This window comes from Buteo buteo, chromosome 15 (genome assembly GCF_964188355.1).
Source record: "Buteo buteo chromosome 15, bButBut1.hap1.1, whole genome shotgun sequence".
Classification (NCBI taxonomy): Eukaryota; Metazoa; Chordata; class Aves; order Accipitriformes; family Accipitridae; genus Buteo; species Buteo buteo.
The window spans coordinates 12,042,663-12,058,355 of record NC_134185.1 but is presented as its reverse complement, the minus strand read 5'-3'; the positions used below and the strand labels follow the sequence as shown (position 1 = coordinate 12,058,355).

General features: G+C 42.7%; 1 protein-coding gene across 2 annotated transcripts in view; it reads left to right on the top strand.

Annotated features, from left to right (window-relative positions):
• The window catches only part of LOC142039623 (gamma-aminobutyric acid receptor subunit rho-1-like), a 31,850-nt gene extending 21,778 nt beyond the window's left edge, over positions 1-10,072 (top strand). For both annotated transcript variants that reach the window (XM_075046364.1, XM_075046363.1), the window contains 6 exons: positions 82-305; positions 2,825-2,907; positions 4,094-4,234; positions 4,705-4,857; positions 6,539-6,735; positions 7,575-10,072. In XM_075046364.1, coding sequence (XP_074902465.1) covers positions 82-305; positions 2,825-2,907; positions 4,094-4,234; positions 4,705-4,857; positions 6,539-6,735; positions 7,575-7,862 — 1,086 coding nt within the window. In that variant the 3' untranslated portion in view covers positions 7,863-10,072. The remainder of the gene's footprint in view (positions 1-81; positions 306-2,824; positions 2,908-4,093; positions 4,235-4,704; positions 4,858-6,538; positions 6,736-7,574) is intronic.
• Positions 10,073-15,693: the final 5,621 nt, after the last annotated feature.

Here is a 15,693-nt window from a genome sequence, read left to right as displayed (position 1 = left end):
AGCTCATGGTTTGTCCTAGAGAGGAGAAATCACCGCTATGCCGGTAAGGTGTAAGTTTTGACACAAGCCTGTTTGTTGCAGGACTTCACCATGACACTTTATCTGAGGCACTACTGGAAAGATGAGAGGCTGTCCTTCCCCAGCACCAACAACCAAAGCATGACCTTTGACGGCAGGCTGGTGAAGAAGATCTGGGTCCCCGACATGTTCTTCGTCCACTCCAAGCGTTCCTTCATCCACGACACCACCACAGACAACGTCATGCTGCGGGTCCAGCCAGATGGGAAGGTACTTTATAGCCTCAGGTAAAGCTGCATTTGGTCAATGCAAGCTATTAGTGGAGTGAGAGAGAAAGCACTTTAATTGATTCCTGTATTGTGTTTTTGCATGACTTCATACTGAAAAAAAAACATAAAAAAGAATGGATGTGCAGACTATCCACCGACATCTGAGTCCCTGTGCAAGTTCATTAAGTGCCTGTCGCAGGAAGCCAATTCCTACGCCAATGTTGCTGGTTCCACAGCATCCCTTCGCCTTGCGTGCATGGTTAGCGCCTGCTCTTGCTGTTGGGAAGCTGTGGCCAGACGCAGCAGTCCCCTGGGGCATGAAAGCCCCTTGAAGGGCACATTTTTGGTAAACTTTGTTTCATCCTGTAGTTTGAGGGGTGATCCCAGCCTTGGCTTTCTCCTTTATTTTCCAAATGGTCGATCAGCTTTGAGAGGAACATTGCTGGCTTAAGTCTGAACATTATTAAACCAGGATTTTTTTCTTTCTAATAAATAACACTTTCATACTTGAAGATGCTAAGTGAGGAGCATCTGTCAATCTCCAAAAGAAACTAAAATCACTTCTTCTGTTTTTCTTGGCTGCAGCTCCATCCAGTTAGAAGACAAATATTGCCAAATGACCCATAAAAACCTATTAGGAAATTGCTGTACAATATTCTGATGCAAGAATGTCGACAACACCTCCACAGCAATGAAATAGCAAAATACATGATAAATAAACAAAGCATCAGATGATAGATAATGTATTCTGAAGGAAAAGAAGGAAAACTGACTGTCAGGAGGCCAGTATCAGCAAGATCGATAGATTTAATTAATAATAAGCTTGCAGAATGCATTGCTTGGGAAGGCTGTGGAGGTCTTTAAGGGCATGTTAGACAGCAACCTTAGGAGTGGCAGAGGTAGAGCTGAGCCTGCCACAAGGTGAGGAGATCAACTTCTCAGCCTGCCAAAGTGTTTTATGATTTTATGAAAGGAAGGCAAGCAAAGCAATTCTTGAATCCCAGTGGGGTATCAATTTGACAAGAATTTTCTTGTTCTCTGATATTTTTATCTTACTGCTCCTTGGAATTCACAGCCTGAACAGCGTCTGCCTTCTCATTATTAAAGCTTTTTCTTCACTCAGCATATTAGACAAGGTTCAGGTGTTTCTTAAGCCTTTGCAAGTTTGCTAATGTCCTTAGTACAATAAAAAAAGGACAATAAAATGCCATAATGTTCAGCTATAGCATGCATGCCTGTATACTCTTTCATTTAGCTGCATGATACCAATCATCATCTGCGTTCCAAGCATTTATGGTTGTCTAAAGAAGATGGGAACAGAAGAATATAAAACTGTTCAGATCCTGCCACACACAGTCTTGTGCTTAAACAATTGTCCTGTACGAAATGGTGGTGAATGCCTTGAATAGCAAATTGACAGAGTTTCATTATTTTATTCAGTGGCAACTGCAGGTTGGAGTGCTTTATGACCGCTCGGAAGGTATGAATGCTGGTCTCCCCTTAAGAGCAAAGAGGTCATTACTGCCTGCCTGCCTTTGCTGAATGCCTTTGACTGTAGATTATATTTTTCCTTGGTGTCTGCATTTTTAAGTCCCTTTGCCAGACTTTGTCTTCTTTTGTCTTGGAAACTGCTGTAGACCTCACTGGCACCTAAACAACAAATCTGAGCCAAGCACTTTCACTCAAAGACTAAATCCAGATAGGAAAGCAATGTCGGTGGGAACCCACACATGCAGAAGGACTACTAACATAAGGGACTCCATTGTGTTTTTATCATTACGTGACAGACATATGTCTACCTTTAGTCCTGCTATAATTCATTAATTCTTTCCCCATTCCGATTTATACTTCTATTTTCATTTACTTCCCTAGAGTTCAAGACAGTTCAGTCAAGATTTATGGAGGTTTCCAGTGCAAACACAGAATTATGCTGTTAAAAATGAGATAATCAGACTATAGCAAAACCAGAGCTTTTGATTGATGGGGCAGAGCACTTCAGTGGTCTCCGTTGCATACCAGCTCCAGCCCTAACTCGAGGCACTGCCTGTGCCCTCTGGTGGCTGATACCCATGTGTGACCACCGGGTTCTCATTGAGCAGCTGAAAATTCACGGTGTGCAGAGAAAACGACCTGCATCCCTCATGGCACTAGGGTGGCTTTGATAAATGGAAATTATTTTATTGTAAAAAGCATCCATTGAAAGCACAGAACTCTGCAGAGAGATGTTTGCTGATAGTCGAAGAGGAAGGAGTGCCCTCTCTGCCCTTTCCCATTTTCTTCTCCAGTGTTTTTGTCATCTAGTAGCAATTTGTAATGGCCTAACTTTCTAGTCATCTTTTCTAACATTAGTTTGCTCAGAAGAAAAAAAAATGGCTTTAACTAAAGAGGAATGGCTTTAGCTGAATGGAAGGTATTTGTTTTCAGTTGACTGTTACTGGCCAGATAGTTACTTAATAAAAAACCAAACTCACAGCTTTACTATTTTTCACTCACATAAGAAGGCAAGTTTTTAATGGAGTGGTTTTTATTATTCCTAGAGTTACAGTAACGGCAATGTGCAACATGGATTTTAGTCGCTTTCCCCTGGACACACAGACATGTTCCCTGGAGATTGAAAGCTGTAAGTAAAGCGGAGGTGTAGGGGAGCCAAGGGCTGCACCCCAGGGGAACCCAAACTGTATTTAATTACATCAATAATTATACCGATAATTAAACTGCCGCTACATTCATGGGAACTCTAATCAAAGTCAGCAGACCTCAACACTGAGAAAAAATCCCTGCCCATATTTTTTCACTAAATTAGATGGTGTTTGCAACAATGCAGTGGTTTTAAAAACCAGCTGTGAGCACTGTCTTGCCGGTGTCCCTGAAAGCCACCCAGGCTGCCCCCCTGGACCCCTGGCCCCAGAGGACCTGGGCCACTTGCCTGCAGGTCAGCAGTCCCCAGGAGCAACCACTTGCCCAGGTGCCCTCCAACACATAAATAAATAGCCCTACGCCCTTCACGTGCACCATCTGCTCATCCATGGTGTAGGAACCATGATGGGGCAGTGACATTAATCACCTTCCTCTTACATTTCTTACATCTATTTGAGATAAACCCAGCTTATACCCACATGTACTTCCTTTGTCCCAAGTACGACGCATATACGAATTGAGCAGATTTCATACAGAGACATTTTAAACTTTTAGCTTTTTAGGAGGTTTTTTTCTTCTCCTTCTTAATCTTGCAATAAGAAATTATAATCTTAATTCTGTTTTAATACATTTATGTGTGATTTTTTTCTCCCTGTCTGGGAAGAGCAGCTACTAAACCCATCTGAAAGGATTAACGTTACTGTAGTTCCACATGTATTAAAAATCCAAGAGCTGTAACGTTCATGTGTGCATCACAGGCAGAAAGTTTACTCAAGAGTTTTTCCTCCTGCATGCCTCAGACCACTGATAGATTGTCCCTCCCATTACCTCAAGCAGGCTCTTTCCTCTAAGTCTCCTTTCCTTTGCTTCTGATTTTATGACGTTTATAAGGGACAGTTTTTCAAGTTTGGGTGCGGTGGGTTACCTGACACACATATTATGTGTGCAAAATTATGATTAGAGAAACAGAAGGGTTTACAAAATGCACCAGGCGTCAGACCTGAGGGCTGTGACAATGCACTAGTCCGCTCCTGGCCACAACCAGCCCCACCATCGGCGTGGCTCTCAGCTAGGGGGTGGCATGTGGCCTTTTCAGCCGGGACCTCGCAGGTAGCCTGGAAAGTGCTGGGGGTGTGATAGCATCACCGAGGTGTCCTCTGCTCCCCTAGATGCCTACACTGAAGATGACCTCATGCTCTACTGGAAAAATGGGAATGATTCCCTAAAAACAGATGAGAGGATATCGCTGTCCCAGTTCCTGATCCAGGAGTTTCACACCACCACAAAGCTCGCCTTTTACAGCAGCACAGGTGGGTACTGCGGTGCCTGCCAGAGAGTGGGCTGGGGGAAGAAGGTGCACAAACTGTCCCTTTCGACCTCGGCCATGCGGGATTGTCCGCTGGGAGGTCTCCCTGTGGCCCGTCAGACCTGCCTGTCTTCTGTGCCGAGGCTGCTGTCCCTGCCACAGACTTCCATCCTGGTGGTTATGTAGTGTGGAAAGACAATCCCTCTTCAAGATCACACCAAGCCTTAACATGAACTAACCTCTCTGACTGCACAGGTTATATTATCTTCTCTGGAAGACATGGTCCTGAAAGACACTTCGAATTTGATAGTTGGTTCAGTAAGGAGTCTTTTCCGTAATCCGCAATGATCTGTGGTCATTAACTGTGTTTTTCTAAAAGCAAATGAGGCACTATTCCCCTGATGCAACATCACCTTATCTGAAAGTAGTTTGATGTTGGTGTGACTTCTCTTTTTCCTTCTTTCTGTTATACAGGGTGGTACAATCGCCTCTATATAAACTTCACGTTACGTCGACACATCTTCTTCTTCTTGCTCCAAACCTACTTCCCCGCCACCCTCATGGTCATGTTGTCCTGGGTGTCCTTCTGGATCGATCGCCGAGCAGTTCCTGCCAGAGTCCCATTAGGTAAAAACAATCTTGTAGCCAGCAGACTTAAGAGACAACTGCTGGAGCTGCAGCCTTGACCATCAAAACAAAGTCCCCTGTGCTATGCACTTCCCCTCCATTGCCTTGTGGCACAGAAATCAGCTATGTCACACGCGTGTCCCCCATGCAGGGACTGCTCATGGTAGAAACTCTCCATCTACCCTGCGATGCCAAGCAAATTGCCTTCCCTACTTGCACAAGTGCTAGCTGTAAGCGGTGCAAATCAGAGAACAAACGTCCTGCTCTGCTTTTATTGCTGTTAACAGAGACAGGCCACATATAGAGCCAAAGTGTCAGTATCCTTCAGAGACTTCAGTGAGCAAGAAGGTGAAAATCAGTATTAGCAGCCCTGGCAAAATTTCAGTTTATTGAGTTTTGCTAGAGGAGGGAGAGTGGAGGTAACACTCAGCTGAGCTGCGCTGTTCAACTTGTTAAGTAAGTTTGCAGTGCAATGTGAGGGATTCAATTTCCCCTTTTGCAGCATTTTTCAAAGGCATGTGTCAGAGGACTCACTATGAGAGCAGAACTGTGATATGGACATAAATCTTCTTCTAAAGCGGATGCTTTGCCCTTAGCAAAGTTTGTGGGTTTGCAGACTTCGAGCCCAAGCTTGCTTCTGCTTATTCCAGGCAACGCACCTCAGGATTTTATTTATTGTTAAAATCATATTCCGCAGTGACAGGATATATAGAGGAGTAGCAGAGATGGCAATGGAGCAGTTATCCATGTCTGTGTTTAGAAACAACATCCATTGCCTTGAGACATTATAAAAAGGAGCATAAGGCTTTGGGCCATGGCTTTTTGGAAGATGCAGGCACTGCCTTTAGCAGTACTTTTTAGCACCTAGATACTCCTATGAATTCAGTCCTTTGTGCTTATATACATCATTTCAACTTTCAAAGGGATCATTAATGTGACATAACTAGCCCCTGAAATAAGAGGACCGCAGAGAGCCTCCCTCAGGGCCAGGATAACACCGAACTAGAAGGGCTCCTGCCCTTGCTGATGTGCTCGTTGTGCTCACCCGTGGTGTAATGTGGGGCAGCTTTGCCCTCTGAGGCCCCATTAGTCTCTGCTCTTGCTCTGGGGAAGGCACAGACCAGGCGTGAGAGCTGGCCGGTGACTTCCCACGAAGCAGGACTTCCCAGGAGCAGGTGGAAAACACAGGCCTGGGGAAACTGGTGGAAGCAGCAGCAGCAGCAGACGGGCTTCACTTGTGCCCGTGCTGTGGAGGGGTTGAACTGGAAGCTGAGATACTCAGAATCAGAGAGTCATAGAATATTGCGAGTTGGAAGGGACCCATAAGGATCATCAAGTCCCCTCCAAGGACTGTCCTGCGCCTGCAGATGGGGTGCAGCCAGCATGGGATCAAAGCGCTGTTGCCTGGCCATGGGGGGGGAGGGTGGTGGTGGGGTGAGGAACCAGGCTAGGAACACCCTGAGACCAGAACTAGAGCTGTTTTCACTGAAGAGACAAGAAAACCCCAGTTAGAAATCAGGGCTGCCTGGACCCTCCTCAGGCAGTGAAACCCATCGCCCAAATGTGAAAAACAATACCGCAAGGTAAATTCAGATGTCAAGAAATCGTAACGGCAGCTGTATTTGTGACGAAGAGTCTGGTTTGAATGTGTCTTACGGTCTCTCTGCTGGTGTATTCCCAGGGATAACCACCGTGCTGACCATGTCCACGATCATCACTGGGGTGAACGCCTCTATGCCTCGTGTTTCCTACATCAAAGCAGTGGACATTTACCTGTGGGTCAGTTTTGTGTTTGTCTTCCTCTCGGTGCTGGAATACGCGGCAGTGAATTACCTGACTACGGTGCAAGAGCGGAAGGAGAGGAAACTGCGGGACAAGGTGAGGTTTTCTATCATGTCCAATGCAGCTTTATGCCCCTGGGAAAAGGTATGGCAAATGTCTGGAAAAGTTCAAAAGTTTGCAGCTACAGTGTGCTGTTCCCAGCTGCCTGGGGAGAACGCAGTGCATGCGAAAAGACACCAGCAGTGAGGCGTTCCGGGTTATAAAGATTTGCTACAGACAACCCACACCCAAGCTCACTGCTCTTTCTTCAGAGCCTGAGGACGCTAACTCCCTCTACACACAGCCCTCCTCTGCCTCTATAAAGGGGATAGGTTTTAGGATTTTACCTTTAAATTTTTTTTTATACTGAAGATCCAAACCTGTAAATAGCATCAAATGCATACTGCATTTGGGGTTTCAGATCATATGGCAGATATCCCCCACCTTTCTCCAGGCACAGTCTAAACTTACACAGTGATCCAAATTTCCCTCTTCTGCCTTCATTACATTAAATTATAACCAGCCAAAATTTCAGGCTAAGCTCTTCTTCAAACGTGGCAAGCCTCACACATTCCTCCTTGTGCTTTCCCTCTGCCCTCTTCTCTGATTTTCTCAGCTTCAACATACAGGTCTTTATTCCCACCCTGATGGCAGTGCTTGAGCCAAATGAGCTTTTTCCACAGAGAGCGCTGCTCTCTCCCTGACTGCGCTGTGCCTTGCAGACATGAAAATGCAGAAGGAAAAAGCTGCTGCCCAGTTCCATCCTTTCGCTCTCCCTTTTGTGTCCCAGCAGCCTGAATTCTCCAGGCTTGTCCCCTCCTCTGCTTTTGTAAGGAGAAAAGGGATGTCTGTCTGGAGACAACTCAAAACCATCCCGCACTTACCTGTTTCCACAGCTTCCCTGTGCGTGCAGCCTACCTCAGCCTCGGCCCATGATGATGGACGGCAGTTACAACGACGGGGATGTGAATGAACTGGGGCACTACATGTCGGAGAACGGAGATAAACAAGACCGAATGATGGTGCAGCTGGCGCTGGGGTCCGAGCGAGGCTCAGGCAGGAGGAAAAACCAGAGATACGTCAGCATGCGGATCGACACTCACGCCATCGACAAGTACTCCAGGATAATATTCCCTGGTGCATACATTCTATTTAATTTGATATACTGGTCCATTTTTTCATAAATATACGTAACTTCTGTAGTCACAGAGCACTGTGACGTTAAATGAAAGTACAGTCTCATAGGCTAACAGACAGAAAATGGGGAATTGTTTTAACTGGAAGGAAGATTGATTTTTTTTCAGGATTTAATTTTTTTTTATTAGATGCAACTCATCTGTGGCATAAATAATTGTGCAAGTTTCACATTTCAGCGAAATATAGGATACACAATCTAAAATTTTATACTTATTTAAAGCTGTGCTATGTTCCTTCTTGTGCCTCACAGGCCACTGTAAACTATTTTAACAAGTGACTATAATTGCCAGTTGCTTGTATATGGTGCATCCTCCATTCTGTGCCCCTGAAATCCTAATTCATTCTCTAAGTACCTGAGTGCATGCATACATCTCTCAACTCAAAAGACTTCTCACGTTCAATACAAATACATACAAGAATATGCAAATACTTGCATGTTTACAGGATGAGGTCAGAAATGGTCATTACAAATACAAAATACCCAGTGCTGGGAAACACTCTGACAAGGTTGTTGCTGGCTACAGCTTGCTTTCACTGCTTAATGCATGCTGCCCTCGCAGTACTGCACTGGCAGGTCCACATAGGAATACTTTCAGACTTTGCTTTGTCTTGATCATGTTTAAAACAAAGAAATCTTTCCAAGCTGTTCTGACTATCTTTTTAAAATACGACTTGCAATGTACATTTACTAGAGAATGAACAAAAGCCAGACTTCCTGCCATGCTAACGAAATGCTCTGGGAAACACAGGAGCTCTCCTTGGGTCCGCTTCTTTGGGTCAGTGGGAGTTTTGCTCTTGAGTTTCATGGGAGAGGAAACACATTTCTCTACAAAATGATTCAGTGAAGACAATCAGGTGTCTACAAAAAGAATAAAACTACTCCAGGAGGAGCCTCTCTTCTCTGAGGTAGTCCGGGCATTACTTGTCTGCACAGCCTGAGAACCTGTTGCAGCCTGTAAATCCAGCAGTAATAGTACTTGCTTCCAGGAAAAGCCTAGTTCATCTGGTTTTAGTAAAAGCATAACAGCAAGGTGCTCAACGGCTGACAAAGCAGCAGTAAGGACTTTTTATTTGAGTTACTAAAGATACCATGCCAAAAACGTTTGAATGACGTAAAAAGGAGCTTCTACTATGAGACAGCAGCTCCATTGCAGACCCAGGTACAACTAAGCGACTCTGCTTTTACAGCGTATTGATCCCCCAGCACCCTGCAGCCCATCGTGCCCTTGGAGCAGGCTCAGCACCATCCAGGGCAGGAGCAGAGGCCCAGCTGGAGCTGGGGGCATTCGGCATTGACTTAAGTCCCAACTCTCCATCCCAGTTTCTGCAGAGCAGCCAGTCAGCATAGATACTCCACATGGAAAAGGCAAAATCTGTAATGCAGAAGTAATAAAACATTTCCAGAAAACAAGAATCAGTTGAATGGAATCAGGGGCCTTTACAATAACAGGAACACCAAAGGCATCTCAGAAAGTGTGGTCACTCAGTTGGTCTGCTGCCGTGTGTTATACACCTACATCCACAGAGCCAACCGAGGGTTTGGATGAACAGACTTTAAACACACGCACGCTTTTTCACACAATTATGAAATATATTATTCCCTGCATAGCAGATGCTGTTGTCTTTTACAGATGTAGCTGCTCTGAGAATCAGACCAAAGCAGTTGTGTCTCCAAAAGGAAAGTGAATCTTCTTATGGGACATCTGCCCTGGACTGACTGATCTGCCACTCTACCATTAGGCTCCTGACACAGACATTGCAGTTGTTTGAACACTGGTGGTTGCTGCTTTAATTTCCTATGTAAATAAATGTCATGTAAACATAATCACTATTTCTTACAACTGCTGAAATCATGACCTGCAAAACTACCTATGCTCAACTTACACTTGCAGCCTACACTCCATAGGTAAGGCAATGAAATCACAAAAGCTAAAAATCATTAAAAGACACATCCACCCATAAGATAGTTCTACTACTCATTTCTACATAGCTTTTTTTTTTCACATACATATACTATCTTAGCTTCATTTTATCAAGTTTCCTTCATATCATATTATCCTCCAGTAGGTTTTTTCATGAGATTAAAAAAAATAATACCTATTTTCTTAAACTATAAACATTTCAAAAGGTAGAAAGGTCACTCTGGCAAAAGCAGAAGAAAGGCTGGCCACCAGGTTTGGCCACCCTTATTCCTTATTCCAATGACACCTTCCCCCACAAATAGCTCCAAGATTTCTTGGGCACTACTTGCACAGGAATGTATTTAGATTCTCCATATTGTAAGAACCCATTATTTCTACAATTTAAGAACAGCATGAACATGAGTGCCAGATTTTACAGTAAGCTCTCCAGCTTCACAAGAAGCTTAATGCTATGTAGTTTGCTGCAGTACTGTACATTCCTTTATAGACTCATTAATCTCATACTACATACATTATTTGGCATCTGGCCAGTATATTAAGGGAGCTTTTGAAGATACAAATGGGGGCTGGACTTTTGAATTCCCTGGCTTTCAGTGGGAGACTGGTTTCTAACTTCCCATGTGATTTTCAAAGTTTCCCTTCCAGCCCATCTCCCTAAAGATTCCCCAACCTCCATGTTTGGATTTACATTGTTAACTTACTTGTGTTTTATTTGGGAAATTCTAGTGCCTTTTCAGTCATATAAATGTGTATATAGATGTATTCTATAACTACAGGATATGTCATATACAGCCAGTGTTTGCTATCAACAACTGTACTCCTTAAACATATTCACATACACAGTTTTTTGGCTTTTAACCTTTCAGTGTATGGGTCTTGTAGCCAATCATTAACACTCTGCTCCTTTCCATTTCACAATAAATCAGAGTGATTTGTTTGTTTTCATTTATTTCTAGAAACACTCAGAATCACAATAAACCTTCACATTTGTACAGCACTGTGTGTTTTCTACCTTCAAAACAATGATCTCCATGAGTTTATACATGGATGTAAGACCTTTTTGCTCAGGACCTGATCCAGTCAAATACCAAATGCCCTTAAATCCTGCAATGCTGGTAGGGCTGGAGAGCCCTGGGATTTCACAGGCAGGGCTCTGACAAAAAGCCTGCATGCAAACTCAAAATCCCTGAGATGACATTAAGCTTTCCGCCCCAGACTGTGTATGTTACAGTCCTCGTTCTTCTTGCTTAGGGTGATACTTTATAATTCAGACCAGTTTCTTGGAGGTTAACCCAAAGCCCAGCCTGGGATGATGCTGTTTTTAGAAGCTGAAGCACGTTGGCAGGTCTGTGTGGATTATGGATAAACACAAGTTCTGCCTGTGAGCACGTCTAGATTAAGAGCTTTGGAGACTGAAGCCTTTAATAGTCTTTAAAGATGCTGATAATTACTGATAGGGTGAAGCAGCAAGGCGGCAAACTTCAGTCAGCAACAGACAGAATAGTGAGAAGGCATGAAGAAAGATCCAATGATCTCTCTTCTTCCCCAGTAAAAGGATATTATCACAATAATAAAACCCTTAGGTCCCTCTCTTTCTACATGCTGCATGTCTGAGCACGTGATTCTCCCAGTACAAACCAGATCCAAATTCCCCGCAAGCCCCGAAGAGCAAGTCAAAACCCCTGGGACTCCCCTCTCCTGCACTTGCTCCTATGGCAAGATGGTATTTGATGGAGCACTGAAGAGGCAGCAAAGAGAAACGAAAAGCAACTGTGAGAGCCCCTGTACCGCATGTTCCACCATGGGACACAAGTAGCTCAGTGGCAGTACAACACACCAGGGCCCTTCAGATGCTGAAACAAATCCCTGAAAGCCTAACAAACTGTAGGGCATGAAGCACGTTCCAGTCTCACAGAACCAAAAGTACATACAAAAAGGAAAACTATGGAAAATTACAACTCCTGATGAATTTTCAGTACTTATCAAGCAGTTGCTATGAAACAAGACTCAAGCACTGTAATTCTGATGAACGTGTACTACAATTCGTGGGCTTTTATCCTTCGACAGGGTCTTGAGAAGCTAAGAGATGAGCTGTTACTACATTTGTCAGTTACCTTTGAGACTAAACATCTGAAAATATAACTTTGTATAGGTACTGTAGAGCAATCATAAATGATAGCACTGCATAAATGGCCAAGACTATCCATAACAATGTGGACTTCACTCTTTCCAAGGACTAAGGCATTTGGCTTCTCACTGTATTTTTAACTAAGGGCATTCAGATGCAGCTAAGGCTGAGAAAAATCTTTGATGAGTTTGACAGATACTTTTGGCTTCCATTAGTGCCAAAAGGAGCCTAAAATGGCAGCAATGTTACCCAAACTCTCTACTAAGCCAAAGTTGAGTAAGAACTTTTAAGAGGGTGCACTTTTGCTCCCCAATAAAAACAAAATGTGGGTGCCAGCAGCAGTCAACCAGACAGGCTGGCAGACAAAGGCTCTGTGGAGGGCTGCTGCTTTCAGGACCAAGAAATCATAAACCTTAGGGAGAAACAGGAAATCATGTACACTGACTTTTTTATTTTAAAATTATTTAATCCTAAGCACTTTGCTCTCAACAAAAATCTGTTTTAAAGAATGCTATTAGCAAGTTATGAGAAGATTGCTCAATGAATACTAGACAAACTTCAACAGCTAATGGGTTATGACTCTTCACAGGAACACGATCTTGCTCTTTGGGACTGCAGCGTAACCATGTACAGAGCACTCAGACAATGGGAAGGAAATGATTACAGAAATACAATTCACAAGAATGTAAAGCTGCTCCCCATTGACTCTTTGATGAAGAAAGGCTGCTGGACCCTTCTACACCAGATAGCTTAACTCAGCAGGTTACAAGTTCTTTCCTTTAAATCCTCATAAGAAGAAATCCATCACATTTCGGGGTGGGGGTGGGGGGTGGGGGTCTGTTTTAAACCAGGCATATCTTTTACTCAAGTTCTAGGACAGATATTAAATAAGGAAACACTGTAGCTTGGTAGGCTGGCAGAGGCTTTAGTTCTTCACAAAGTCTGGACATAATCACCTCATCCTTAAATAGCTGTGATTTGCTATCAGCTGTTCAGAATAATTTCAGCAATTACAGTTTATTACCTACACATTTTGATTCACTGCTGAAAGTACTATTCTTGACAAATATTCCAATATTCTTAAATTACAAACAGCTTGGGGAAGACTGTAGTTAGGGTACCTTAAAAACCATGCCAGATATTTCATATACATGTGATTTATTATGAGTAGAAATTACTGAAAATCAAAGTGAGTTTTATTCCCACAGGAAATAAATTTCTCTTATATATAGAATCATTATGATAGTAAAATCCTAACTTTAAATCTGAAACTTCTTTAGTTCTGGACCTTAAAAACAAACATTCTGAAACACAAATTGGAATTAACTTGCCTCGGGAAGCTGAAAAGTCTCTATCCTTGGAGGTTTCCAGGATTCAGCAAATGAAGCCAAGCTCACCTAACCTAGTGTTGGTGATAATTCCACTTCAGGCTGGACCAGGTTTAGCCTAGCAGAGATCCTCCAGAGAGCCCTCCAAGAACCATTCCTATTATTCTATGAATTCTAACATGTTTTAATAGTTGAAACAGCCCTAAGATTATAAAGACTACCATTAAATATTGTATTTGAAAAGCATTAACCCTCACACAAAAACTGCTCACTAAGGCAGACTAAAATGGAAAGCTTAAAACACCTTCTTACATAATCATACCAAACGGGGGGGGGGGGGGAATCAAACACGCTATTTAAATGAAGTCATGCAGCATCCCAATATTAATCAAAGGACAAGAAAATTCAGTCACAATTAAATTGCTTTATTGATATCAACTCCTCTTTAATCAGTACTTCAGTTTCATTGTAATTCCAGCAATGATTACAACAAAAATAAGATATGCTTTTAGTGCAGAAATGTTTAATTGAATGATCTCGGACATGATGCAGCCAACAGCCAGCTAGACTGGACAAAGAGAACTGAGAAGGCTGTAATGCACATCAGCTTGTAGGAAACAACAACACAGCATGTATTGCTATCACCAGGATCCCAACACTCCATCTTAAAAACAGCAAAGCAAGAAGTTAAGCAGTTCATGCAGGAGGAAATAAAAAGCCACATATGCTAAGGAAGTTCATAAACTAGCTTGTTAACCCAGTAGAACTTAATGAACTGTAATTGTGTCTGAGAACCAGCAAAGCAGGGTTTACATTAAAAGTTAAGGAGAAAGTTCCTTTGACAAACTTTGGACCAAATTTCAGTTGGATTTAGTATCCAACTTACTATCCTGGACATACCTACAGCTCAGAGTCCAACCCTAATCTGTTTCATGCGTTCATCTGTCAAAACTCTGCTAATGAAAGCAAGGATCCTGGTGCAAGTAAGGACCATCCTGTAACCTGGAATACTTATGGTCATGCTCAACTCTTCAAATAACTGGCTTATAACACAAACCAAACCCCTAGTTCTTACACAAACAGATAAACAGTTACTTCCTTTTTCCAAAGACACTGAGCATTTAATGTATCAACAGCTAGTCTGTGTCCTATTACTACAAGGACAGAGGCTGAAGTATCAGAAATCCTAAAAACTGTCAAATTATGTTGTCTACACTGTCTAGGTGACATACAAACAGAAGCCAGCCTAGTCACACTTTTTGCCTTCTAAGAAGGGAAAGTCTCAATAGAATTCTTAAATAGCAGCTGGAGGTCTGTGTTAAAGAGTGCACAGAAATGCAGAGGCAGTGCAGTTAAATCAAGATTAGGAACCTCTTTTTTTCCAAAATTAGAAATTGAATATAGAAATTAATAAAATACAAATTCCAATTACAGAGAGTTCCAATTCTAGACTTTACCATTTAGAAACCGGTGCTGTTAAAAACAAGGTTTCTGAAATTATCCTGGGTATTCTGACTTCCTGGGAAATACAGTTTGCCTGATTTCTTTTCAGAGGCTTACTATAATACCTATGCTTAGAAAATGTTAACCAGTAAGCTGCTTTTTCCACTCAGTCTGTCCATTGACTCAGCAATTTGTATCTGAACAAAAGAAATAAAGAAAAGCAAATAAAATTCCTAACATGTTCGGAAACACAGAACACTACCTAGATAAAATCTGCAACATTAACACCTCTGGGAAGCAAAATAACAAGGATTAAACAGACTAACCATACAACACACAGAAAGGACAACTGGCAAGACTTAACAGATCTGCTGCTTAGGATATGGGAACAAAGAGGTTTGAGAAGCCAGTTACTGCACAAGCAATCCTCAGTGCAAGCTTCTCAAAGCTTACTACAGGGGTATGCACACAACCAGTTTAAGGTCACCTTCATTTACTGCTTCACAGTACCACACTTGAATCTTTATGAAGATCTCCCCTGGTTTAGCTAAGTTTATACACATTCTTCAGATCAGTTTAGTTAGTGCAACACCTTGTGTGGACACTTGTATTGCCTTGGAGTAGAACCTGAAAAAGATGCACTTGCATCTTCCCTGCAGTGGTTTAAATGTGTTGAACATTTAGTTGCTCTCCGATTTTTTTTGAGCAACGACTTCTCCAGGACACCTCCAAAATTTATGAGGAGGAACATCAGTGCATCTCAGGACAATCAACCTTTACAGATCACATTTCCATACAAGCCATTCTCTTCCATTGCTAGAAGCTACTATTGTCAAAATCAGGCATGCTTCCAAACATATACCCCTCTCTCCAGTGAAACCAGCTCAGGTTTTAAGCCTCTACCTTGTCCCAAGAAAAAGTGACTGGCCAGACGAAAATGCTTCTTAGATCAGATTCCCCCTGTGATCACCGAGTGAACAGTGCTCATTTTAGAACA